This window comes from Strix aluco, chromosome 21 (genome assembly GCF_031877795.1).
Source record: "Strix aluco isolate bStrAlu1 chromosome 21, bStrAlu1.hap1, whole genome shotgun sequence".
Classification (NCBI taxonomy): domain Eukaryota; kingdom Metazoa; phylum Chordata; class Aves; order Strigiformes; family Strigidae; genus Strix; species Strix aluco.
In genome coordinates this window covers 3,165,233-3,192,513 of record NC_133951.1, presented here as the reverse complement: position 1 = coordinate 3,192,513, position 27,281 = coordinate 3,165,233, and the positions used below count along the sequence as shown (strand labels likewise).

General features: G+C 51.5%; 2 protein-coding genes and 1 long non-coding RNA gene across 9 annotated transcripts in view; 2 read left to right on the top strand and 1 right to left on the bottom strand.

The window, feature by feature from the left end:
* STX8 (syntaxin 8) overlaps positions 1–12,171 on the bottom strand; it is a 114,762-nt gene extending 102,591 nt beyond the window's left edge. For all 7 annotated transcript variants that reach the window (XM_074847600.1, XM_074847605.1, XM_074847606.1 and 4 more), the window contains exons 1-4: positions 12,108–12,171; positions 11,569–11,668; positions 7,928–8,022; positions 6,116–6,226 (exon numbers count right to left, since the gene is read on the bottom strand). In XM_074847600.1, coding sequence (XP_074703701.1) covers positions 6,116–6,226; positions 7,928–8,022; positions 11,569–11,668; positions 12,108–12,124 — 323 coding nt within the window. In that variant the 5' untranslated portion in view covers positions 12,125–12,171. The remainder of the gene's footprint in view (positions 1–6,115; positions 6,227–7,927; positions 8,023–11,568; positions 11,669–12,107) is intronic.
* A 41-nt stretch (positions 12,172–12,212) lies between these two features.
* On the top strand, positions 12,213–17,119 carry LOC141932890 (uncharacterized). Its single transcript, XR_012625951.1, has 2 exons — positions 12,213–12,374; positions 13,917–17,119. It is a non-coding gene; the product is annotated as an uncharacterized LOC141932890 (long non-coding RNA).
* Positions 17,120–17,338: 219 nt separating this feature from the next.
* On the top strand, positions 17,339–26,966 carry LOC141933036 (TBC1 domain family member 24-like). Its single transcript, XM_074847311.1, has 7 exons — positions 17,339–17,460; positions 19,290–20,325; positions 20,613–20,771; positions 22,156–22,219; positions 23,677–23,772; positions 24,490–24,766; positions 25,632–26,966. Exons 1-7 carry the CDS (start codon positions 17,358–17,360, stop codon positions 25,775–25,777), a joined length of 1,881 nt encoding a protein of 626 aa, XP_074703412.1. The 5' UTR covers positions 17,339–17,357; the 3' UTR covers positions 25,778–26,966.
* The last annotated feature ends 315 nt before the right edge of the window (positions 26,967–27,281 follow it).

The window sequence follows — 27,281 nt, the reverse complement described above, 5'->3', positions numbered from 1 at the left end:
CCCCTCCAGGTACCTTCCCAGGTGGAGACCTCCCCACAAGAACCGCTCCTGATGGAAAGCCTACAGAAGGGGCAGCGTTTCCTGCACTTGGCAGACGACTTCCCCAGCTCCACCAGCACAAGACCCAAAAGCAGCACATCTCGTGTTCAAGGAAACGCCGTGTTGCTCTTGACACTGTTTACCTGTGGTGTTAACTGGTCCCACTGGCTTCAGTGACTGGACATTGCACAAGGCAGCAGGATGCCGGACAGCGACTGGCAGAACCGGCCACTTTGTGGCACCTCCAGGACCACTAACTCCTGTCCACAATGCAGGCACGGCTGCTTCTGCCCTCACAGCGCAGAACAAGCGGCTCCCAACCACCTCGGGCCCGTGCAGGACAGCAGGTGCGAGCAACATGCTGGACGTGTGTTGGGCACACTTACCTCGGACTAACACGTCCGCTCAAAACGCTGAGTGTCTGGGTGGTGGGGTTGTGGCAAGGAGCTACACAGTTGAGGTACCCCCACACCTGGGTTAGCATCCCCAGGGAAGGTTTTAACAACATTTACACTCACATTTTATTTCACAGCAGTCTCACTTTCCTATGCAAACCCTCAAAATACACACCACAATAAACAGTTTCATCAGAGATTAATCTTGCTAACAAATATTACCATTTTCTTTCTACTTTCTATGCAAGACTGGATGTAGCACAATACTAAATAGCTTACATAGCCCTCATCAAAACAGTCTCACTTCTGCAGTCCACTTGCACTCCTTGGGAATGAGAATTATGAAAAAAGGAGAATTCTTTCTAGAAAGAAGCTGCACCTTGTATAATTACATCCAGAGAAAAGGTCAAGGGACAGATCTACTCCTGTGAGACAATCTGTCCCATTCACAAATGATCAACTTCATCACCTGCAACTCAACTCTGCACCCAAGGCGATGGACTCCCCCCTCAGTGCCATTCTGAGGGCTCCTTTCGGGACAAGACGCAGCACTAAGCTCATGCTGGAACGTTTGCTCCCCGCGCGGCGGCTGAAGCCTGTCTGACCACAAGCAACAGGCACACGAGCCTCCAAGCAGGTCTTGGCTTGGCATCTGTTGTCTCTACAGACCCAGCACACCCCCACCAGAACACAGTGACACTCCTGGCACAGAAACAACCTCGGGCAGGAAACTCCAGGTAGATTTGGGCAAACATCACAAGGCTAACTGCATCCCACCTCAGAACGCCACAGCCAGGAGGGCTTCCAACAGTGACTGGTAGGGAGGAAGGAAATCAGGAAGCAGTTTTAAAGGCATCTAAACAACTATTTTTAATCTTATTTTCCAAAGAGCATTTGCTCCTTCATAAACAAGAGCCAGATTCACAAAAGCATTTAGGCACCTAATGGCTTATTGATTAAGTCGGGCACTCGATGGCTATTTTGGCATTAGGCAGAACACCCGTTTGGATTAAGACCAAAATACCTGTCATCTGACAGAAAAGTATTTGAACAGAAAAAATGGTAACCCACATTAAAGAAAAAAATATGGACTCTTCTAAAAGTTATCTAGGGTAGCTATTACTTAAGGTGTTTTGTGTCCCACAAAATTGTTCCCCCTTTGAATTTTGAGAAATCCAAAGAAACCAAAAAAAGGCACGTTCAAGGACACACAATTTATTCACTGGTGATTGACATATAGTTCCACACACTGACTACCCGGTCAAGCAGGAGGAGGAATATTCTTGACTCCTTTGCCTCCACAAATATTTAAAGACTCACAAAATTTTGATACTGTGATTTCTAGAAAGTCAACGTTTTTAGCTGCTTTTTTCACTTCTCGCTTTCAAATAGTGTGAAACCATGGGGATTTCTACTCCATTAAAATCTGTTAGAATAACCTGCACAGATCTCTTTCCAAGGAAAAAAGAGGGGAAAAGATACTGAAATTGCCTATTGAAAACCAGTTAAAGAAAACTTAACTGACCCTGCTCAAGCGGAGTCACATAAACAGCACAGCCTTTCCCCTGGAAAATTCCAGTTGCATCTTAATTAAGGCCGACAACGCCGGAAGGTAAACTAATGCTATACCAAAGTAATGTAGCGTCCTGCCCGGTGTTCTGGCCCAAGTTGTCAGTTAGGATAAATACTAAGAGCATTAAGGCCACTGTACTTCACAATCAGAAATAGCTTTACAGCAGTTTTCAAAGGATGTAAAACTCACTGAATGGTGACCAAATATAAACGAAGATTAATTCTAGTGAAACCCTCACTGTTATAGGCCATGGGGACAATAAATATGTGATCAGTGGTGCAAGAAGGTTAATGAAAGGAATGACTGCTGGAAAGAAAAAGACTTCTGAAAATGCGTGCTGTCACATCAGAGATGGATTAGATACAGAAAACCAATACAAAACCAGAGAAAAGTGTCACTGCTAGAACTTAATCAAACAATATGTGCTGATTTTTCTAATGCAGTGGGAAAAGCTGGCTTTCAGGACTTCAGACACGCTGAAGTAGCCTTTACCACCTACTAAAATCCAAAGCTGTTCCAGAGCTCTGCAACGATTTTAGAGAAACCCAGTGTTGTAAAAAGCTGCTTAACCCTACCAGAAGCTGTTGTCTTCTGCCCCTACAAGCAGTAGGGCACGCAGGGGAGACAAGCTACAGACCCACATGCAGGCCAGGCTCAGGAAAGAGAGAATGGTTGGACTTCCTGACACAAGATTCAGGCCCTGGCTACATCTCAGGACTGAAAACAAGACCTACACGGGAGAATATGGAAGGGGTGTGAATTCACCATGCAGAGAATAGTTGGCATAGTCGGCACTTCTAATTAAAGAAGTTAAAAGAGAACTATAAAACTTCAAGTCTTGCAACACTAGCAAATAAATACTGTCTCTGGTGTTATCTCGTGCTGGAAAATACAGGTTTCCCTGATCACTTCTAACAGAGCTTGAAATTATCATGGGATTTTGATCTCTTCCTCCCACCTGCCTCGACACCTTTACGCCAGGGCAGCTCTAGGTTGAATCCCTGCCCTCTGTCCCTCCACAGCAGCCACGTGTCAATGCTGCCCTGCCGCAGGGCCACGCTTCAGGTCAGAGCAGTTTATGGACTGCTCAGAACAGGTGACACACACGAGCTTTCTCATATTGTCAGTCCCCATAGACATTTTGTTATTTGCTATTTTACAGGTTTCAGTTGACTTAGCAGTAGGTGTAAAAGCCAGCATCAATGCATCAACTGGATTTGCACTGCGCTCTGGAGAATGCCTGGTCTAGAACAATTAATGGATTTGATCAAAGTCTACAGTTTTACCATCTGCAGCACGTGTTGCGTAACCAGATGTTGTCAATGCAAAGACAACAAACCACAAAGTGAAACACGTGCTTTAGCTGTACCAAACACCGCACCGGAGAACAAAACCGAGCAGAAACCAACCTCTACACCATGTTACTGAACAGACCCTCACAAAACATGAATCAGGAAACCATCAGTTGAACTTTGAGTAACTCTTATACTCGCTCCAAGATACACAAAGGAAACAAGTAGAAAAAAAAATATCTTACTTTCAACAGTTATGGTAGGACACAACACTCACATTGGTACCCAGTTTTGACTGTACAATAGCTTCAAAACTGTCTCTACCTTTTCCAAGAGCCCAGCACTGAAAAGGGACTGTTTCTCAAAGAACATCAGCAAAAAGGCTCACGTATTTCTTCAAATGTCTGAGGAGTTAAAAGTATATGAAGCTTTGTTCTGTTCTAAGACTGAGCACTGACATTGCACAAAGGTAAGAAACTTTCTCAAGAGGGCTCTGACACTCTCCCTCCCACATGTAACTTTATATGTGCGCGTATAAAATGCAACACTATGTGCTACAGAAAAGGTCCAGTGAATATAGTGTATTAGAAAATGCCTGTCACCTAGAAGAACAAGCTAAAATTTTTTTAAAAATATGTATTTCTATCACATGTCCGTATCGCAGAAGCACTGTTGTACCATTCAGGGCAGATCTCACTACACCACAGGTCAGCAGAGGTGAGGAAGCTCTGCTCAGCCACATCGTGTGACCCAGACCACACGTGCAGCGTTGTGCAGGGCTTACAGGGCAGAGCACGGCCCCTTGCATGACCCACAGCCAGCCTAAGTCTGTGCCTGCTGCGTTAAAGCTTCCCACACACCAATAAAACAAGTGCCCGGGGCCAACAGCTGTGATTTATATAAAATTTCTGAGGATGTATGTTCACTTTTTCAAAAATGAGGCTTTAAACCAAAGTTTTACCAATTACAGTCTACACTCAAGAGTAATTTCATTGACCATGGGAATACAGCAAGCTCTGCAAACTCAGAGACTGCAGCTCCGCTCCTCTTCTTTGCCACTTTGCAGGACAGACGATTACCTGAATCTGCAAAGGAAAAATTAGGAAGAGCAAATGCAGTTACTGTGCTGGAATTTAGCCAGAACGGTAACTCTCACACAGAGCAGTATTTAGTGACCTGCATGGTGTCAGGAGGTAGGTTAAGACACACTCTTTGATAGAAGGGCTTTTCATTTTTTGCATAAATGTTGGCTCAGGGCTAATAGAGATCAAACCATATCAGCCAGTGAATCATGAGGATGCTTCTGAAGCTGTTCTCCAACACAATTCTGACATACCACGTGCCATGGTGGTAGATCTGCTACCCTTTTGCTTGCAGACGAAGGAGGAAATGGCAGCTTCATTTTGTTGTCTGCAGCCTGGCTACCAGCTTAGGAACAGCCTCATTTATTGCTACACCTTTTTTCCTCTCTCTCCTCCAGCAATTGATTAATTGGGCAGTTTAAACATGTGGAAAGAAAAAGGAGTCTCAAAGAAAAATCAACTTTCACAACACAGATGGAAGAGGCAGAAGAGACAGAGCCTTGTTAGCAGAGCCTTTAGACCATCTGTAGCATGTGCAGAGCTCCAGGATGAACCCAGGACACCCTCTCAGCCAGCGTCACCCATGTCACTGAAAACACAGGGGGAAAGAGGAGGAACGAGGAGAAAAGTGAGGGTGGGTTATGCTACTGGAATTAGGAAAAGGAAAGAGAAGTGTAACAAATCCACAGGAATCTCTCAATTCTGCTGCTCAGCAAGCATTTTTAACTCGGTATTTTAGTAAGGCATAAAAGCTCCTGGATGTAAAATAGCTGCAAGGAACTCCTCAGCAAGACACTGGCATGCTCACGCAGAAACTAAAGCTACCAAAAACTCCGAAGTACAGCCAAGGGGAGCAAGTACTCGCAAGAGAAATTCCACAGGCAAAAGCTGGTGCTAACTGGAAACGGACAAAATTCAAAAGGCCATTAACAAAGCACTAGAAACAACCCATCCTTCTTTATTCCCCTGCACACCAAGGTTTCAGGACTGCAACGTCTGCAGTAAAAGATGTCTTTTTATATAATTATGTACCAAGTCTATGCCTAATATGGTTTGTATGTTCCGGACACAGCACCTGTGTGACTCCCACTAAACCCAACTTATGCACTGCTAATAGTTCATTAACTCAGGCAAGAGGCCTGAATTTCACACTTCGGGAAAAGGCTCTGCCTTTCTTCCTGATCAGAGACCACCAGGGATGGATTCTTTCTAAGAACCTGTTAGAGATGACAAATATAACTCCTTCCACTAGAAAGGGACATGAGAACTGCATAAGGAGAGCACAACTTGAAGGCTATTAACTGTAATTATTTTTCCCAGCTGTGAAGGACACACCAAAATGGAAATTTTAATGTATTCTATTTGAAGGCCCCTGCTGACTGCTACAAAGTATGATCACTGGGGACTGTTTGAAGCTTAAGCCTCATCCTGACATTTTTCCTTCCAACAATTCACACAGACCTTGTACAGTGGGATCCATCACTCCAACTCAGTGACCGACTCTACTAGATCACTTAGCTATTACCTCTTCCAAGCAACTCTTCATTCCCTCGTCCTCCCCAGCTTTGTAGACATATATGATACTGTCACTAAAAAAAGAACTTGATTTCTAAGCAAATGAAACCGCAATTTGCTACATGTAGAGGTAAATTAGTTCAATGGATGCATTTAACATTATCTTCAGACATACTCAAAACACAAATCACAGTGTTCACTGAGGTGACAATGCCATACCTTATCACATCTGGTTCTGTGCCTTCATTCTTGTAAGATGCCTGAAGCTGTTTCTGTCGTGTGAGAAGGTCATCCACCAAGTTCTGCCTCCTGTCTCCCTCCATCTGTGTGCTGATGATACTTGGTTAAGGACCAAACTCAAAAACACTGGAAAACTGTTTTGTTATATAAAATAATAGCTGTTATATGTTCTTAAAATAAATCAGGCCTCCTGATCATCAAAATTAACTAAAGTCACTATTTTAACTCAAGAAAAGTCTGTAACATGTAAGAGAAGGATAGGTCACAGGTTTCTGAATGAAATCTGCTGTTATTATAAATGTGTTTCTGAAGTTTACGTATCTCAAAGAAAAAGTTTCATACAGTGACCACAGAGTGATCTTCAGGTCATCAACTCAAAGTGATAAAGAGAACTGGAAGGCTATTTACTGCCAAGTTAGCATAAGTATTAAGAATAGCATTTCACCCTCCAAAATCCAACACAGTTTTCTTTCATTTACTCCTAAGAAGTCCCACACAGCTGATCTCTTCTGTAACACTGAATGTACAACAGTACTGCAGGGGTTAAGTTCGGGAAGGATGATGCTTCTCAAAAGAGCTCCAGTTTATACTGCTATGATATAAACGGGGCAGGCCCAAACAGAATAGAGCTTTTAAAATCAGCAGGGTACTTCCCATCTTATTTCACTGGAGGCTGGTAACACAGAGCAGGTGAGCAGCTCCCAGCCAAGTGACAGGCAAACAATCAAAAAGTTACTTTGAGTATCTGTTTCCATTTGCAATTCCACAGCGGAACACCCCAAATAGCCACTGGTGCAGCAGAGAAACAATTCATGCAGTATCTCTGGACAACAAGGTGCCCTGAAGTGCTGCGGCTTTGACAGAGAACATGTGTTTTCTCTTTTTAATCAAACTTAGTGACATTTTGAAGGACTACTCTCTTCCAAGTACTGCTGAGTAGATTATGCAACAGCTGAACTGATTTCTGTATGTTTTCTGCCACAGCAGTAGTATTCATCTGCTCTCAGGCGATCACTGGGCAGGAAAGTTTTACCCCTGGCCATCAGCACAGCACTTGGGGGGTCTGTGCTTAGAAGGGATTTCTGCTATAGTAAGCTTGAAATTAAATAGCCCTTCATTAAACCAGATTGCTGCTGGGTATCTTCAGGGAGATGGATGTACTTCTCTGACTCCTTAAGCCTGACTATCCCGGCATTCGGAAGGAGCAGCAAATCCAAGCCAGGCCACAGGGCAACACCCCAAGAAGAAAACCTCTGATTTCTTTCTAAGGGATATTTTAAATTGTTTTTGACATCATTCTGAAGATGCAGTTCCATTGCTCCTTAAGTCAATCCAAGTCAGGGCTGCCACATTCCTGCCCACACCCTGAACAAGGCTTCATCCTTCCTTTTTGCAATCACTGGCACTCCCGCAGCCAGGGACTGAGCCAAGAGAAAATAACAATTAGAGAGTTTTCTGCTAGACAAATGATCTTAGCTCACAAACCAGCCTCTCAGTGTCAGCACAGTGCATAGGCAAGATGATGGCAGCCCTCAGATTATTCAGACCATCTTGTTAAGCTTCTCTGCGACACAAAGATAACCAAGCCAGCTTCATGGCCACCACACCAGGGCTGCCCAGGCTCCCAACTCCTCCTGCACTACAGCTGCAATGAAAACATTAAACAGCAGCTTGAACAGAGTCTTCTAAAGACAGAATGAAGGAAAAACCCTAACTGCGTGGCAGAGCAATTAAAGCATATTTTTCCACTGTCTCCCACAATACAGAGTGAGTTGATGTTTACACAGATACATTTGGTGTGTTGATACAGCCCGAAGCAGTAAATCCTTCAGCTGATCAATCTTCTCTTTGAGATTCTGCAGCGACGATCTGATAATCACATTGAGCTGAAGGGGAAGAGAGAGATGTATTTTTTTTTTTAGTCCGAGTTATATTTGCATAAAATTTAATACTACTACATGCAGGTGACAATATATTTAACTTCAGCTATACTGGCGTGCAGGACTCCATTCTAAACCAAGAAAGCTGGCCTCAGAGCCACAGAGGGAACGGTACAGTTAACTGGTCTGGACTGCTTACAAAATAATGAGACAAATAGTACTAGTTTCGCAAACACAATTCTAATGCATTAATGCTGTTTAACATGGAGAGCTTTCTTTCAAATCTTTATAAACACATGCCTTTATATGGGCAAAACATTTCAGCACATTAATAGTTTCCAGTTAGTTTTCCAGTTCTTTTCTCTGATCTTTAATACAAATACAGGCGCCAGCTTCTTCTGCCACCAGGTTTCTTTCCCAGCTCCCAGGATTAGAGGGAAAGTTGCTACAGGTTCAGACACTCCCTCCACTGAATTCTTACAGACTTTAAACTAAAGATCCCCCAAAAATTCAGATTTCCTTCATTTCCCTTCTGAGCAGCACCTATGACTCCCAACCCTCCCACAACTGACCTGCCCAAAATTCAGATGCATCTGCTCTTACTAAAGACATAGTTAAGCCATTCACATTCTTCCCTGCTGCAAGCAAGCCCAAGTTTTGTGGCAATCCTCCTCCTCGCTCCCCACCCCTTCCCAAGTTAGGCTGACCTTATCCTCTGGGTTTTTCCTCTTTAAATGTTATTTCTTTTCATTCCAGTTATGTAGAACATACTAGGAAAAAAACATTGTAACTGCAATCAACTATGCAAGTCATCCTAATTAAGACTTTATGTGCTTCTTGTTTACAAGATATTAGCCCTGCTGTGGGTTTTAATGGTTAGCAACCTCAGATGTTCTGTGTGATGAACTAGTAACAGAGAAGAATATTTGCTTTGACTCATTCCTGAGCTCTTGAAGACACAGAGGCAGCGGCCAGACACCAGAGTCTCACTGAACGGTCACTGTGCTGCAAGGATCCTGCCTACAGCTAAACTGCACTTGATATCTGCACAGGGACGGAGCAGATGCCAAAAAAAATCCTGATAGCATCAGAAGTTTAAATTGGCAACTTGTTCTCAAACACTGCTGAATACAACGATGAAAGGAGATGCAACCACGCTGAGGCAGCCTTGAGAGAACGAGCCAATACCCACCTTCAGACCCAAAGCAGCCGAACGCTACAGCAACATTTCCAAAGCCAGGATGGGGTATAAATGCTGCCAGGAAAGTTCAAGCTGCTGCATATCCTCTAGCTTTGCAATCAGGTAACAGGTCTTTTCATTTCACATGTACTCATGTCCAGGTGAAAAATGCTGCATTTAATTGACCCAGAACAGCAAAGTAACATAAAGGTATAGAATGTCCAAGAAAGTCATCTAACATACAGACACCCTCTGCTACTCTGGCCAGAAATTGCAGTGTTGTTACAAAAGATTCCACTTCCATTTAAGAAAAAAAAAAAAAAAAGAAACCAATGGAAGTTTTAAGATCAGCGCCATAGCGCAGAGTTCATAGATGGTAAGTGCTGGCTTGAAATCTTTCCCTATAGGGTTTGGGGTTTTTTCCATTTAAAATTTTATGATCTATTTTTGCTCAGCAATAAGCAGCAAGTTCTTTTATTTTTTATTGCAATAAGCAATAAGTTTTGTTTGGGGTTTTTTTTTTTTTTTGCTAATGGCAAAATACGATAAAAATAAAAACTTGTTTACATTCTCCCTACCAGGCAAATACTGTACAAAGACTTTTTCCTCTGTTAAAACATTCAGGAGTCATAGAATATATGACTGCTCAGCCATGGATTTCTCAACATGCATTTGTTATGAAAACAACTCGCTCATTGTTGGAAACTTGTTTACAGTAGAATCAAACACTGCCAAATATTCATCTTTAACTGTTAATGGATTAAAGGGAAACTGCACTTGGAAAACACAGGGCACGGAACAAATGATTTTATGAAGAAATAAGTCAACTGTGTAATGTTTCCATAAAACACAACCTAGGAGAGTTACAGTACAAGAAAAGCTTCAAACAACACTAATACAACATTTTGTTGGGGTTTTTTGGAACACATCACAGATTGCAGTGATGCAAATAAAGAACTTTGTCCTCTATAAAATACAGATGGATTAAGCAGCCATCTTTATCAGTCTTCTATTGCTCGAGTATATCTGTACAATTTCTAGAACTTCATCATCTTGAAAGCAGGGAATTTAATCACCACCTCTAAACACTCCTCACAATTCTACAGCTAGAGAAAATATTTCTCTCAAATCCCACTTATTTGGGCGTTCTGAAACCTCTTTTCAATTCATGCCAAATTTGAGTCATTCATTAAAAATTATTGTACGAAGCCTACACAGTTTTCTTCAACATTTCTTTAAAGGAAACACTTCAAAAATGACATTTTATTTTAAAAGCTATCGGCAAAGAGACTGGCAAAGAAGATACAGTGATCGTGTGTCACCCTGCTATAAAGAAGGGCAGAATCTACAAAATAAATCAGCTGGGTTTGAATTATGCAAATTATTATAAAAGACTAACTCAAGGGCTTGCACGCATTTTCATCTTAATGCAGTCAAGGGAGAAGGTAACGGCACGATCCCCAGGGTGTGTGATCAAGCAGGCTCCTACGCTTCTTCAAGGGAAGGACGAGGCTTTTAATCCTAAAGAAAGCAGCCTCCTGAGAATCTTTTTATTTTACTTTTTAAACAGGACATGAAAAGGTGGAGAACATAATATTCTTGGGTAAGATCTAACTTCTGTTTCTCATTCATATTTAACTCTGGTCTTATATTTTGCTTGAAATGTATGAAAAAATGCTTCAAAATTCATATTTCATCTGATCTACAGAAAGGAAGCAAGCCAGCTTCGTGTGGAAAAGATATCTATTCAATATTTACACAGAAAAGAGTACACAGAAGCTGACGTGCATCTCAACATCTCTTAGACTCAGGATCTCTGAAGAAAGCTCTGTTCCTGGCAGCGACAGCCCTGAGCAGTCAGCAGCATGTGCCCAACACTCCCATGGCTTCTCCTTTTCTCTTTTTGTAAAACCAGCACTATTGCATGCATAAAAGATCCATTAGTGTTAAATCCAAGATTATTTTTATGACACTGCAAACCTACTGTTAATTAAGAATCTGTATTCTTGTTTTCTTTACAGAAACCTTAAAGAACATACCATTAACATCAGGTTCCTGCCATTAAATGTGACTTTTAATCTGCAGATTCCCAGCTGGCAGCGAGGATGACCTGACACAGCCAGCACTAACGGGGTGCAGGAGTGTCACCCCCTCCCCGCAGCACTCCCCGCCATGTCACCGGGCTGTCACACCTTCCAGGCAGGACTCACTTCCCTCTGCGGCCAGAAGGGCAGGAAATTCAGGACTTGCAGCTTCCTAAACACACCTGACTGATGTAAATTTAATACTTAACCAGTATTTCCAACAGTTAAAAGCGAAGTCTAACTAACAACAAAAAAAAAAAATCCATGTTCACAAACTGCAGTGAGTACCTTGCCTGGATTCTCCCCGGCCCTTTGGCACCGGTTACGCTCCTGGATTTTCTCGGCGACCTCCTGGGCGACGTGGCAGGCGGCTCCGTGCAGCGAGAGCCTGGAAGAGAGGCGGCAGCTGAGCCCCCGGCCCTGCGCCTTCCCCCGCCCTGCGCCTTCCCCCGGCCGGGCTTCGCGGGGAAACCGCCTGCGCGTCACCACCGCAGGTGGAAGAGCCAGCGGCACGGTTAGAACTGCTCTTTAGATTTACCTACAAGTAGCTTTTTTTGGGGAAAAAAGCACTCTGTAGGGAAGGGGTATCCCCCAAACCTCCCCGCCAAGCGCTCGCAGCCGCCCGGCTGACGCTGCCCCCCCCCCCCGACACCGGCCCCGGCCCAGCGGCGGGCCCGCAGCTACCGCGCCCCAGGGGGGGAGCTCGGGCCCGGCTCGCAGCGCCCGCGGGCGGCCGAGCGCTCCTGAGGCGGGCCCGGGAGCCCCGGGGTGGGAGCGGGAGGGCAGCGGCAGCGCACCCAGCCCGGAGAACCGCGCCCGGCGCTCACCAGGGATCCGGAGCCATCGCCGCCGCCGCCCGGAAGAGCCCCGCGCTTCCGGCTCGGTCACATGACGACGGCGCCCGTCGAGGCCCAAACGCCGCCGTGCGCAGGCGCCGGGCGGGCTGAGGGGTTCAGAGCCACGGCTGTCCCCAGCGCTGCCCCGGGCCTCGCTGTCCCATGGCCCCGCTGGGCCCGATGTGGTGGCCGAGATATTGAATGACTCGAGCGTGTCCAGAGAAGGGCAACGGAGCTGGTGCAGGGTCTGGAGCACAGGTCTGATGGGGAGCGGCTGAGGGAACTGGGGGGGTTTAGTCTGGAGAAGAGGAGGCTGAGGGGAGACCTCATGGCCCTCTCCAACTCCCTGAAAGGAGGGTGCAGAGAGGGGGGATGAGTCTCTTGAGCCAAGGAACCAGTGCCAGGACAAGAGGGAATGGCCTCAAGCTGCGCCAGGGCAGGGTCAGGCTGGCTCTTAGGAAGGATTTCTTTGCAGAAGGGGTTGTTGGGCGTTGGAATGGGCTGCCCAGGGCAGGGGGGGAGTCCCCATCCCTGGAGGGGTTGAAGAGTCGGGTTGACCCAGCGCTGAGGGATCTGGTGGAGTTGGGAACGGTCAGGGTGAGGTTCATGGTTGGACTGGAGGAGCTTCAAGGGCTTTTCCAACCCAGATGATTCTGGGATTCTGTGAGATGTGGCTGCTGCCCCGAGCTGCCCCCTCAGCTGAGGCGTGGGGTTCAGCTGCCCACACTATGGGCCGAGGCCGGTGCAGGCCGGGAAGGAGGGGTAGAGCCCTCCCAAGCATGGGGCAGCTGAAACCCCTCATCCCCAGCCATATCTCCAGAGCATCGAGTTTAATCTGCAGCCAGGGCCCCCTTGGGAACCTTCGCAATCTCTTGGGGCACTGCCGGCACCCCCAAAGCATTCGATGCTTTTCCTAAAGCCCAAGGGGGATTTGGGATTTTTGCAGCACACACTCAGTGATGCTGCTGCAACGGGAGGGACGCAGGCCTGTGCATCAGGCTGGGCCTGGGGTGTGGCACACCTCTGGCCTTTGCTGCTGAGGAAGAAGGAAATCCTTTACATTTTCAATTCTGGATGTCAGTGGCGAGCTTTGAACTTGGCAGCAGCTCCCCAGGGCACTGACAGTCTCTGCATGCAGCTTGCCTCTGACTCGGGTGCCTTGATTCTGTCGGGGCACCTGTCTATTGCTGTTGTGGTAATAATATTATGGTCTGGATTAAAATGTACAGCTATAAGCATGGCAGCGAGGGAACCTTCAACCCAAAGTGTGCCAGGGGAGCTTTGGCACAGTGGGTTGGAGAATAACTGGGACAGAGAAAACCAGGAGGCAGAGAAAGCGCAGGGACACAGCTGGTGTCCTCCAGGCCGGGGTATCCCCACACGCTCTGGAACCTGGGAATGGCAGAAAGATGCTTGGGTCAGGAGCAAAACTGCATCCAAGCCCATTGCTTCTTCCTGATTTTCCAGGAGCCCTTCTTGAGCTACCAGAAAAGCACAAAATACACTGGAAGATGCAAAGATCCAGCCCAATGAAAGGACCAACTGCTCAGTGCTTAGGCAATTTTCCCAGCCTCTGTAATTCTGTGAAATAACAGCCCTGAGCGTCAGAACAGTTTATTTTTGAGCAGTGAAGTCTGGAGGGACTGGAAAAGTGCTGGGAAGCGGGAATCAATACTCTGCATCCCAAGAATGATGTTATCGCATGCCGGGATCCACTGCCGTGATTTGCAAGTTAAGAAAGGAGTGGAGTCTTTTATGGAAAAAAAGTTGCAGAAAAAAAGTTGCTTTATTTTTTCTCAGGGTTTTTGCACCAGTGTTGAATACCTGCATAAGAGAAGATGAGGAGCCTCTATGCCTGATGCCCCTGGAGGGTGACTCCTGGGACCAAGCCCTGAGACCATCCAGCACCGTCCAGCACCACGTGGGACATGTCCCGACGTTGCGTCATCCCAGAGGGCTGTCTGCCTTGGTTAGCACCTCTCTGCAGCAAACCCACCCTCCTTTCTTCCCCTTTCCTTCCTGCCTCCCTCCCACCCTTCCTTTCCTCCCACCCTGCCCTCCCTCCCTCCATCCTCTCTCCATCCTTCCCGCTTCCTCTCACCTTCCTCCCTTCCTTCCTTCCCTCCTCTCCCCTTCCTCCCTTCCCCACCATCACATGAACCCAAGGCCCAGCAGTGGATCTCCCCGTCCTTTTCCCACCCTGGTCTGCAGCTTCTCATGTTCAAGGGTCACTTTAAAAACACCCCCATGGTGCCACCCGCAGCGCCCCAGCACCTCCCCATGCCACTGGCCCCTCGGGCAGGGCTGCTCCAGCCCCACGGGCTCCCCGCAGCCTTTTCTCCCTGGGTCCTGCCTTTCCCTTCCTTAAGGCAGCTGCCATTTCCATTCCCCAAATCCTCGGCCCCATCCCCTGTCCCTGCCCACCTCCAGATGGCCATCGCTGCCTCCTCCTGCCCATGCCGCTGTCCCCTTCGTCCCTGTCCCCCTGCCAGCAGCAGCGGGCAGGGCTGGGCTGTCGGGAAGCTGCTGTGACGCTGGACGGTGTTGACACTGTCAATGTTTTGGCTGCAAAGGGCTCTGCAGTAACCAACCGGCTTTTACAGCAGCCTCCATCCAAGCTTTTCCCACACCTGATCTGCCAGGATTTGGCCTCTCGGGTTGGGTTTTTTTTTGGGTGCGGCTGATGATGCAAATCAATGCAACATCAGTACAGGTGCCTGAAAAGCAGCACAGGCACTGACAGTGATGTTTTATTGCCCTCACAACGTGGGGTGGCTACCACACTGCTGTGGCATGCCCCGGTAACGAGCGCATCCTCGTTGGGGTATTCACAGGCGGCTGCAACACCCGCTGTGCTCCCACCTGGCTCAGACCCACGGCGAAGCCCCTTTGGCCAGGGTGGCTTTTGGGCGAGGAGCAAGAGGAGCCGCAAGCGCGGTGGGGTGCAGTGCCACCCGCGGGGTTGGGGAGGTGCTGAGCACCCCCAGGCACCGCCTCGCCTCACAGCTGCTCCCCTGCAGCAGTTGGGCAGGGCTGGGGACGTGCTGGGATGGGGAGAGGGGACACGTCCCCCCCCTGCTGTGGGACAGGGCTGCCGCAGAGGGGCTCAGATGATGCTCTCGAAACAGGCGCTCAGCACTGGGGAGCTGTGGCTGAGGAGGATCCACGTGCCAGGAGTGTCCTGGGCAACAAGCGAAGCAGCGTGGGGCCGCTCGGGGAGCCCTGCTGGCCATGGCAGCCCCCCGGTCTCGGCTCCATCCTGGGGTGAAGCTCAGCTCTTTGCACATCCGAATGGGGCTGGCTCCTCTCGCAGGCAGTTAGCATGAAACATTTATGGTCTTCAGCTGTGTGGCTTGTCCGGAGCCCGCGCAGCCTCTACATATTTAATTCTTTCACCATTAAAAACACATGAAGCAATGATTCATTTCACACGGTCCCTAATTCACTTCCATCTCCTCTCTCGGAGCAGAGTGTCTGCCGGGGAGCAGGCAGGAGGGTGGTGGGGGAGGGCTGCAGGAGGTTTCAGAGCTGCTTCAGTCTGGCAGGGAGAGGCATCTGCTGTCCTAGAAAAAGCAAACAAGGAGAAGACAGCCAGCAAGGTCCTCTGGAAAGGCAGGAGGACCTGCTGCTGTACGAGCCTGAGCAAAAGGGTATGAGTTGGAGAGAGAACAAACAACCCCTCAGCACTGGAAACCAGAGCGGGGTGCAGCATGGGGACCCCCCGGGAGCCCCAGGAGCTGAGCTGGGGGTCATCACCACCGCTTCAGATGCAGCGTGTGGAGCCCAGCCACCCATGGAGTGCACAGACAGACTCTGGGTGCAGAGGAGGAGCCTCCCGCTGGGAAACAGCCCCTTGCCTCCCTCCCACCCAGCACAGCACCCTGGGGGGCCCTTCGCTGACACAGCCCCTCGCCCCCACTTCCTCAGGCTCCCAGCTTGCCAGGAGCAAAGGGAGGAGAGGGACAACAGGACAGCCATGCCATTCTCATCGGAATTTGGCACAGCACAGAGGAGAAGCTTCATCCAGAAAGGAGAGGGTCTGCGGAAGGACCACTCTTGCTTGGCAGCAGATGCCCTGAGACCAGTGGTGCTGGCGGATGCTCAGGGATGTGCTGCAGGTGCAGGCAGACCCTGCAGACCCACAGGCAGGGAGGCAAGGCAGGAACAACCCACAGTTACTGTTATCACAGGAGAAAAAATCCAATTTTTTAAGGAAAAAAACATATTTTAAAACTTTAAGATGCCTATAAAAATGCCCACTTTTAAGTGCAGTCTGAACTGTGGGTTCTCCAGGTAGCAATGTGGATCGGTGCCATGTTGCTGGGAGTGTCTCTCAGCTGTTGGAGGGTACTTTTCCTTCAACTCAGCTCTTTTGTCTGTGAATACAACATACAGTTTGTCATTCTGCAATGCATTTTGAGGCTGAAAGTCAATCAATAACCATTTCAGAGGGGGACAGATTGGAAATGCTGAAGCACCAGAGCTGTGCCTGCAACAATCACATTTCGTGCTCCCGCTGAGCAGCTGTGTACATAGGAGGCCCCGGGTGCAGCAGGGTGCACGTCTGCATCGCCCCAAATTTCCCCTGGTGGTTTTGCCAGCCAGTGCTAAAGAAGTGCTGCAAACTCAGCTGGCACATCCCCGACACACCCATCCCCAAAAAGCGTCCCTACGGGTGTGTGAGGCGGTTGCAGAAGGGTGTCACGTAATCCTCGTGGCCCCAGTGTCTCCCTTGTCACCCGACTCCTGGCACTGGCTGCTCACATGCTTCTCTTTCCGACTCCCCCGGGACCATCCAGCGGGAAGCGGTTGCAAACCCACTGTTTGTGTTGATGTTTCCTTTGTTCAAGGACGGGTGATTGCCGTTGGCAGGGCTGTTCAGCAGCCCTGGCCCTCCCTCGCCCCCGCAGCACCCTCCCTGCCCCGTGACGCTGGCAAAGGGAGTGAACCCCAGAGTGGGAAAATCAAGGTTATCCTTGGGAAAAATAAATGATTAAATTTAACGGTTGTGTTGCTGGTTTGATGGCTATCGCATCCCACGGGGTGTTTATGTCCCCCTCCCCAGCCTCAGCGCAGAATTGGGGCAGGAAGGGGTGACACGGGCGTAGGAGCTGCTCCACCCCTCACCCTATTTACACCAAATAAACCTCCTGTGCTGGCGGGCTGGCACTTGCCTTAAAAGCGAGGGCAGGTGACAGGGACAAGGGGACCCGGCAGCAGGGTGCACCGGAGCCTGGACACATGATGCAGGTGGGGCTCAGCCTGCCTCGATCGCCTGGGGGGGCGGCCGGTGGCTTCCCCGTGGCCGAGCCGGCTGAGGGCCATAACACGGGCAGCGGGCAAGGTGAGTGAGCTGCAGCCAGGGACAGCCACACGTCTTGCGCTGGGGAGGATGCAGGAGGCTCTCACTGGCCCCGCTCATGCTGGGGCCACAGCGGAAGAGAGGGGCTGGAGCAGACCCACATTTCCTTCCCCAACACGTCCTGGGGTGGGCAGAGCTGCAGCCACCAGCCAGCACTCTGGGCTGGGGCACCGACAGCCGGGTGGGCTCGGTTGATGCTCAGTACTTCGGGCAGGGCAGCATCCTCATGATGTGGGCAGCTATGAGGACAAGGGGAATCTGGGGACCACAGTGATGCAAATAGGCCTGCTGCAACCCCAGTGCTTGTTTTAGCCTGGTTTCTATGGCTAAAAGCCTGTGTGATTGTACTCAGGGTCTGACTGTCTTCAAAGCAGGGAGTCAGCAACCCGTTAAAACTGCTGCCCTTTCCCTGAACCAGAACTGAACCTGATCTGCTGGTTTTGCTGAACTTGAGCAGGGGCCAAACTGAACTGGAGAGCAGGAGCCAGAGCTGGACTCAGCCTGGGAGCAGCCCGGCTGCCTGGACCCCCTCGACGTGCCACCATGTGCTGCCACGCATGCAGCACACGGGGTCGGGACCGTGCTGTCCCTCCGTGTCCCCTTGGGGCCAGAGCTGAGAGGTTTGGCTCAGCGCAATCCATCCTAGCCTCCCCAACCCAGCTGAGCACATCCAATACAAGTACATCAGAGAATTAATGTATGAACTAACCGACTTTATCCTTGCCAATTTATCACCGCCCAGCAGAACTCACCCATGCAGAGATAACTCCCGTCTCCTTGTACAGGGTTTGGAGCTGAGCTCTTGCAACCCCAGGGAAAATGCCGCTCACTTCTCTCTAGGAGGAGCTCAAACTCTGCTCTTCCCAGCACAGGGCTGACGGCTGTCCCAGCCTTGCCTCTGTGCTGTGTGCCGGAGCCTCCCCCGAGGGTCCCCCGGGGACCTTCTGTCCCCAAGGAGTTCCCAGACGCTCGCCAGCCCCTGCGTGCTGTCCCCTGGACGGGGTGTCTCCAGGTGCACAGGGGCATGCGGGAAACGGGGACCCTCTGGCACCCCGCAGACCATCCTTGCACCCTTGGCGAGCCCCTCTCACTGCAGCATCTTCTCCTTGCACCTTCTCTCTGACACCCGAGCGGCCGGAGGGGTGGGGAGACTGTTGCGGGAGGCAGTAAGAGGGAGGGCAAACACCTGAGGCCGGCTTTGCCCGCTCTGTCTGGGCTCGTAGCAGCCTGGTCCTGGGCTGCCAGGCCCGGACAGGACATTACCCCTCTGCCCCGCTCTGTCCTTGGGAGGCGACACAATGCAAATGGTCCCTCTTGGCCTCAGCATTCCTTGAGCCCCCACTGCCCGTGGGGTCCCTCCTCGCCCCTGCAGAGCTGGGCTGGGACTGCTGCTCATTTTCCTCAGTTGTGTAACACTGCTGTCCCACAGTCATCCCTGGGGGACAGGGACTGTGTCCCTGCTCTCTGCACCCCCCTCTCAGCAGGTCACAGGCTGGGAATTCAAGAGGTTTTTTGAGGGGTGCAGACCCCCTCTTGGTGTGGAGAAGCAGCCCTGACACTCAGCTGGTACCTGGCCCTGCACTTCCCTGAGCCCCTGGACAGCGGTTTCACCAGGGGGCTGAGCTGATGTGAACAGGCGAGGGCAAAGCAAGCAGCTCCAGCCAGGCAAAGCCTTCTGAAAACCTTCCCTTTGCAGGGGGGAGAATAACTATTGAAATACAAGACGTTGCTGTAAGACTACAAAGTGCCATCAGCCAGGGTGAAATGCTGAGGTGGTGAAGCGTATTGAATAAAAGGTCTTTGTCCTACAGAGATGTTTGGCTCATCCCCAGTCACTGTCATGATCACATCCGAGGCTGACACCTGGGACATCGATGCCTCCTCTTGTCTGGGCTGTGGACAGTTTGTGGATTGGGACAGGATGCCAGACCTGGAGCAACAGGCACATACACCCCAAGACATTCTCAGCAAGCCCCTGAAGGAGCTGAAGAAGCTGGCAAGAGAAGGCTACTGGGCAACGAGCCGCGCTCTCAGAGCTCAGGTCTACCACCAGCTCATCCAGCAGGTCGCCTGCCGGCTTGTCACCCCAGATGCTCTCGTCTACAGGGACGTGGCGAATCGGCTCTTTGGGAAGCTGAGTGTGAGCTCCCACCCTTTGCCCGAGTTCCTAGAAGGATGCTCCATGCCCACGTACTGCCTCAACCTGGAAGGGGTCATGGCCTTGAAGAAGATCCTCATCTGTGTTGGCAACGTTTTCCCTGACATAACCTACAGCCCAATCCTCCCCTCTCTGGTGGCTCTGCTGTTGCACTACAGTGAAGATGAAGCTCAGTGCTTCGGGAATATCTCTCGCCTCATTGCCAGCAACGCTCCCCACACCAGCTACATTGACCAGTCCTTCCTGGCCCACCAGGCCTCCTGCATGACTTTTGGGGATCTGGCCAACAAGCACTGCCCAGCAGCTCACAAACTCATAGCCAGCACCTCTGAGAACGTCTTTGAGGTCTACTCTGAATGGCTATCATGGCTCTTTCACGACCTCCCCTTCAATTACGCCATCCGCGTCTTCGATGTTTACCTGCTGGAGGGGCAGAAGGTCCTCTACCGAATTGCTCTGGCCTTGCTGAAGCAGTACAGGCTCTCGGTGACCTCTGCTGAGCTAGAGGGGACTGACATCAAGGCAGACCTGCAGGCTTTCGTGCAGAACATTGCTGAGCACGTGACTGTTGACAAACTCCTAGAGAGAGCCTTTGGCATCCGGCTGTTCTCCCGCAAGGAAATCTGGCTTCTCCAGATGGCCAACAGGAAGGCGTTAATGGAGAGGGGCATAACCATGGCGCAAAGCAGGTAAGGAGACCTCTCTGCCAGCTCTTGGGGCTAAGCAGACAAAATATGAGTTAAAGTGGAGATACAACCCGGGGGGAGCTTCAGGTATCTCCAGTAGCTTTGGCTATGCTGGGTGCCTCACAGCCCCCCGTGGGGACCCTGTTAGGAGGCACTGTACAGTTAGAACTAGCAACGTTAACAGAAAGCTCACAATGAAAAAAGTATGACAAACGTAAGCCATGGGGCTGCACCCCTAAAAGCAGGCGGTCACCCCAGCTTGGCAGTAATGGACGTCCTCCCTCGCACAGGCAGCCCTTCCACCTGGCCGTGGACATGCAGAACTTCAGCTCCACCATTGTAACGACTCAGGAGATGCGCATCGTCTGGTCCTGGATCCCTGAGCGCTTCTCCCTCTTCCCCCCACTGCTGCTCTTCTCCACCTCAGAAGATGGGTGCAGCCTGCAGAGGTAAAGCATCATCTGCCTCTCGGGTTAGGTGGGGTCAGGTGGGCCAGGCGTAAAACTGGGGAGAGTTTGGTGATGTAGAAAGAAGCAACATGTCCGTGGGGTACATCTGAGGTCTCCTGGGGACTCACCTGGGCTCAGTTCAAGATCTGGGCCCATGCTGGCTGTAGACAGGGCTGAGGCTCAGTCAGATGGCAATCAGCAACTCGGCACTTCACGGGGGACATGGAGCCCTGCGGATGTGCTGTGCAGGGGGACGTCCCGACGTGCCACGCCATGCCGGGCGGGCTACAGTCGGCCAGGTGCAGCCAGCACGCCATTCCCAGGGCTCCAGCTCCCTCCCAGCGGCATGCAGCATGAGGCTCAAAACTGAGCTGGAAAATGAGTTTGCCATTGACTTCCCAGGCTGTGATGCAGCAAAAGCCTTCCAGTGGGATGAGGCTGCCTCTCCATGAATGTTTCCAGGCAGGAAACCCAAACCTGCTCCTCTGTAAGAGCACGTTAAGCTGAGAGGTTGCACTTGCAGAGCAGACAAAGCTCAGGGCAGGTACATCCTGCTATGGGGAAGACATCAAACCCTCTAAATGCAATTTAAGAGAGCCCAGGTGTCATGACCAATACCCAGAACTGCAATACAAAGACCAGTGTCAGTGCTGGAGTCAACCCAGGGCCCAGCGGCACACACTGCCACGGCCATGGAGCAAAGGGTGTGGGGGGGCGTTTCTCTACTGAGATGCAGCTCAGTGCAGACCGGGACGGGATGCCAGGCTGTCCAGGGATGGGATGCTGCCCATGACACCCCGTTTCTCAGGGCGGTGTTTGAAGGTGGGGCTGTGATGGTAGCATCTCCGTTAGCACACGAGCGTGCTCCCCCAGCCCACGAGAGGCGAGCAGTCGCCCCGTGGCACAGTGGTGCAGCCCCATCCTGGGAAGCACAACCCTGCACCTTTCCAAGGCAGCAATGTGGTGCAGAGCCCAGATTACGAAACACATTCGGATTAAAAGCAAACTCGTTTGGTAAAGTCCCCCCAGGAAGCATCCCCCCCAGCCTGGTGCCTAAGGGTAGGGTGGGAGGATTTAGTGCTTGGATTAATCTGAGCTATTACCTGCTTCACCAAGCAAAAATGATGACTCGAGAAGTCACATAAGCCAACTCCCTCTGTTCCTGCACAAACACTGAAGCTGGTCGAGCTACATGATTATGAGTTTCTGCTGCTGTCCTTCCTCGAGCTCCCTCGGGCCAGCTGCCAGCACAGCGATAGGCTGAGAAGAGCCACCACCGTCCTTTACAGCCTCGTGCTCTCCGCACGCCCGGGCTCGCTGCGTGGCATTCTGCTCCTGGGTCTCAAAACCCCCACCGACTCAGCCTCCTTCTTCATCTCTGCAGGTTTTACGCATGTTGTGAAGGCTACGAACCGACGGTGCTGCTCATCAAAACAACAGAGGGGGAGGTAAGTATTTCCCAGGCAGAGAAGTGGGCTGCACTGGTGCCCACGTCGGGAAGGGGACAGGGTGATTGACCCCACCGGTACTTCTTGGAGCAGCCACGGGGATGAGTGGTCTCTCTCCTGCCCTGCTCCAGGGTCTGTCCCAGCTCCCAGGAGAGGACAAACTGCACCCCCTGGCACGAAGAGCCACCTTAGTCACAGGCTGGTCTAAAGCGTGCTGCTGGGGGGGAAGAGGGGAGGAGTCAGTGAGATGGAGGGAGGCCACGAGCGATACTCTTTCATTGCAAATACAGACTAAATCATGAAGTCCTTGCTAAGCAGACTTTCCTGAAGCCAGCAGATGCTTTGCCTGAGCCAGGACTTGCTTTCAATGCACTAAATACAAGTATCTCTCTCTAATTGCAAGAGCAGCCACACAAGGGAAATGGAGGAGAAATAAGGACAGATTCTACGATACTTGAAAGTCGTGAAATAACTGCAAAAAACCCCGAGCCAGGCCTCTTCCCAGGGACTCTGAGCATGGCTCATAAACCCATATTTTATCCCTCATTCTTCATCAAACAGCAGAGGCAAGTTCTGTAAATTGTTCAGGCATCCCAAAGATTTATTGACCTACCAGTCCTGGTTTCCCGAGCCTGACACTTCAGCGTGATGCAGAGATAAACACCCTGCCACCCCCTAGGGCCTTGCGCAGACAAGAGAAGGTGACTTATAAAACCTTGTTTCCTACACATTTTAGCTCATTCTATTCCTTAGCTAGTACCAAGGACGGGCACGAGTTCCCACCTCTCAGTAGGTCCCCTGCAGCCACAGTCAAGCCAAGGACATCCACACCAGGGTCAGCCTGACTGTGTGGACCCCTGGGACTGGTTAAAAGCCTTGTAGGTAAAAAAAATAGTGTTACCTGAGTCTTTGCCATTTTAAAACACATTTTCTCTAAAGACTCATAAAACAGGCAACCACCTTGCCACCATCTGGGGGCCAGCTGAGGACAAGGGACTCCTAGACCCCCGTCCACAGCGTGTTGCAATACTGTTCACACACTTTGAGCCACACAGTTATTCCTTTCCTTTGCCAGGAGCCGGACTGGGCTGGGGGGTGGGAGGCACAGCTCCTACTTCGGAGCCCGGGCCAGGGAACACACCAGCACAGCCGAACCGGCTCTGCTCAATCAACCAGCACGTAGCTCACTGCAATCACCTCTGCTGCAAAAGAGCAACCCCCCAAAATGTCCCAGAGCCCCCCCTTAGGCACTGAAGCTGAGCGGACTCACATCCATAGCACCAGGGACTTGTCAGTGCAGGATTTAGCGGGTGTAGCAGAATCTGGCTCCGATTCCCCCAGGGGACCTCACAGAGCCTTTGCCCTCCTGCACGCACATGCGGTGGCCGGTGGTTCTGGGCCCTGCTCTGGCCCCAGGCGTCTGCCCTGCTGATGGCTCCCTGTGCTCTCTCCCAAAGGTGTGTGGGGCGTTTCTCTCCTCTGACTGGAGTGAAAGGAAAAAGAGCGGCGCAACGTCGGGCTTTTTCGGGACAGGGGAGTGCTTTGTGTTCACCGTAAGTCACATTTTATTTCTGGGTTTACGCTTATGAGTTTGCTAATTACTTTTTCCTTTGCCCCTCTGACAACTCAGGGCATGGTGGCACTGAGCTGCTTCCTTACCACAATCCCACTGCTGCCCTTTGGCTCTGGCTGGAGGCAGCAACACAGAAATTGCTGTGCTGGATCAGAGCAAACAGAGAAAAAACTCCTGCCTTGGGTGAGCCGGCTTGCCCCGAGCCCCCAAGGCAATGTGCAGTAACCACAGGTGGGTCTTGGAGCATCCTCCCAGGATGACAGCGGGGCAGCACGTGTGGCGGGGCGGGTTTCTGCCCTGTGTGCTCAGGGCAGCTCCTGGATGGAGCGTTCCCAAACCAGCCCCAGCGTCCCTGCAGAGGGAGCAGGCCCAGTTGGTCCAAGAGATTCTGGGGGCAAAGTCCAGCATCCATCCAGTATCCCACCAGCATCCATCCAGCACCCACCCGGCAATGCGGGCCGAGCACGTCTGCCTGTCTCCAGCAGCGCCTGGCAAAGACAAAACCAACTTCTCAGTCACAGACTCCTCCAGAACAGCCCTGGCACTGCCAAGACACCTTGTCCCTTCCCTGCCCCAAGTGCAGACCTAGCACACAGCATTTGGCCCCCAACCTGCCTGGCCAGGCAGGACCGTCTTCCCCCAGTGATGGAGAGATGTCCCAAAGGACAGAGCTCACCACGTGTCTCCTGCTTTCCAGGTGTGCCCCGAGACAGAGAGGTATGAGTGGGTGTTCATCAAGAAGCCAGAACTGGCCAAAGCCGTGCCACGCTCACGGCAGCGGTCGCCTTCCCCCTCTCCCGCATCCGTCCTCAGCTCCTCCCCGGAGGGCCGCAGCACCAGCTCGAACCGTCTCACCGTGCCCACACCGCAGAAGAAAGGCCGTCTCTCCCCGTTTCTGGCCATCAGGCATTTCCTTCTGCCTTCCAAAACAGCCTCCATGTTCATGTCTGGGTCACGGGAAGGGATCGTTATCGGTAATTACTGAATGGTGGGCACCCACCCACCAGCACGTCCCTGCTTCGGCTGGAAAGGGCTCTACTCCAGATTATAATTCTGTAGAGGCAAAGACCTCCTGGTTTACGATATAAATTTAAAGTCTGGGAGATGAAGTCAGCCCCCTCTTCCTCAAATAAGCAGGAGAGTGCAAAACTGCACAAAGGCAAGGATGCTTCTTCTGAGCGCCCCGGAGGGGCTCTTCCAGCCGAGGGGGAGCACCACAGACCAAAACCTCCTGGCGAGGTTTGCACCCTTGGGGCTGGCGTGTCCTTTCCCAGTCCTTCCCTCTGCTCTGTGAGGGATGCGGAGGAGCAGCAGGTGGGATCAGCCCGAGGAAGGGCCGGGCACGGTCCCTCGGAGCAGACATGCCAGCTGCCTGCCCACGCTGCCGTCTGCCCGGTCAGGCTTGGGCACAGGGTTGAATCTTTGTGCCCCACCACTGCCGGGGAGGGTTCAGGAACGCCTGCAGCACAGCCTCTGCCTGCCTTTCAGCACTCGGGAGCAGGTTGAGGGCAAGCCTGGCTGCGGGTATGCAAGGAGCTTTTCCTTGTTCTCCAGCTCTCTAAGCAGTTTAATAATTCAGTTTGTGCTGCCAGGGCAACCTCTCGCGCTGGCTGCCGTGTGCCAGCTGCCCTGCAGAGAGCTCTCCAGGGGCTCTGCCTCCGCGCTGACATCCCGATTAGCAGGGAAGGCAGCTCAGGGCAGCCCCAGCCCAGCTCTGCGCTGTGGCCAAAGGAAGGAAAGCAGAGAGATGAGCACAATCCTGAGAGACCTCCGTGGCTGGGCCTGCCTGAGCAGCGAGGTGGGGCGAGCAGATCCCAACCGTCTCGCTTGCTTTTGCAGGTGGAGGGGGAGGCCAAGCTCTGTCCCTCGACGCCAACCTGCTCTGGGGGCGCACGGAGCACTGCGAGACCTTCGACAATCCTCCGCTCTGCCAGGAGAACTTCAAGGTGCAGCTCTTGGAAGTGTGGGGCTTTCAGAACGCCTAGGTGCCGTGGGGGACAGCCCCTCCCAGACCACTGCTGCGGTGTCTGCTGGCAGTGCAGAGCACCTCCACTCGCCATCCTCCCCTCCACGGTCAGCCGTGGTGGCGGTGTGGAGAGAGGGGCAATGCGGCGCCAGGAACGGGACTGCGGGCGCTGCCTTCGGGGACATTTGAGGTCCCCTCCTGCAGTTTAGACCCAGCCTGCTCCACCCAGTCTGTCCCAGTTTAGGATGCTGGAGGGGAGGTGAGCCACTCCGGTGTTTCTCACACCTCCCTGGCCTGTTTGCAGCTTGGGGCTCAACAGCAAACCAGTGGTACCACAGCACAGGCAGATTTTATAGAAATTAGGCAAAACCCAACACCGAGGTACAAAGCTCACCAGAAACACTCTCAGGCCCCGCTTCCCGGTGGTCCCAAGCCCAGCACCACCCTTCAGTGCAGAATTTTGTAGCCTCTGCGGGTTACCGTGACTCCCCTGGGATCACACACTGATCACCGTCCAGCACAGCGCGAGACACTTTTTGTCCATGGCTGAAACTGCTGATCAGTGTCAGCAAAGTCCCACCTGGTGTTTATACACCGGCAGCCAACGAGAACCCCCCAGCTGTGCACCTGCCTTGTCATTTTTGTATTAAATTGGAGATCTATATTCGCTGCAAAGGGCTGATGATGTAAGACCGCGAGCAGTGAATACATATGAGCCTTAACCAACGTGCCCTGACTACCTGGGGTCAGGACAACGGGAGACGTGACATTTTAAAACACAAAATGTGAACGTGTACGTGTAGCTCGGTCAGACAAGGCAACCCTCGCAGGAGGGCTGTAGACCATAGAGATATCATTCTGGCTGCAGGATGAGAACATCTCCCACATCCAAATATACTTTCCACTTGTGGTTTTACCTTTCATATATCCCCCTTTCCGAGCTGTTCAGAGCAGGAGGTATCGTTGCCTCGTTGCTTCCAGTGATGGCAGCAGGACGCAGGCAGGAGCCGGCGATGGCAGCAAGCTCACACAGTGTCAGTCATGCAGCAGACCTAGGAACAGCTTGTAGCCTTCAAAGGGCACCCAGGGAGGACGTGGAGGTGAGACGCAGCCCTCCGTGCCCCTGCGCCTGGCTTTCGCCCACGGAGCTCACATGAAACAACACCGCAGAATTACCCTTTCCCTTCAATTAAAAAGCTCTGCTAGGGTGTCCTTGGTATTTCTTTCCTCCCGTGATCACGTACTGGGCTTCTGTCCGGCTGAAAAGGACAAAAAGGCCATTGAATGACTCGAGCGTGTCCAGAGAAGGGCAACGGAGCTGGTGCAGGGTCTGGAGCACAGGTCTGATGGGGAGCGGCTGAGGGAACTGGGGGGGTTTAGTCTGGAGAGGAGGAGGCTGAGGGGAGACCTCATGGCCCTCTACAACTACCTGAAAGGAGGGTGCAGAGAGGGGGGATGAGTCTCTTGAGCCAAGGAACCAGCGCCAGGACAAGAGGGAATGGCCTCAAGTTGCACCAGGGAAG

Bases quoted from the DNA above. Each gene is read 5' to 3' on its own strand.
- LOC141933036 (XM_074847311.1), top strand. From the start codon at position 17,358: ATGATGCAGGTGGGGCTCAGCCTGCCTCGATCGCCTGGGGGGGCGGCC. The intron at 20,772-22,155 runs GTAAAGCATCAT...TCATCTCTGCAG, and splicing joins GATGGGTGCAGCCTGCAGAG to GTTTTACGCATGTTGTGAAG. The intron at 23,773-24,489 runs GTAAGTCACATT...CCTGCTTTCCAG, and splicing joins GGGAGTGCTTTGTGTTCACC to GTGTGCCCCGAGACAGAGAG.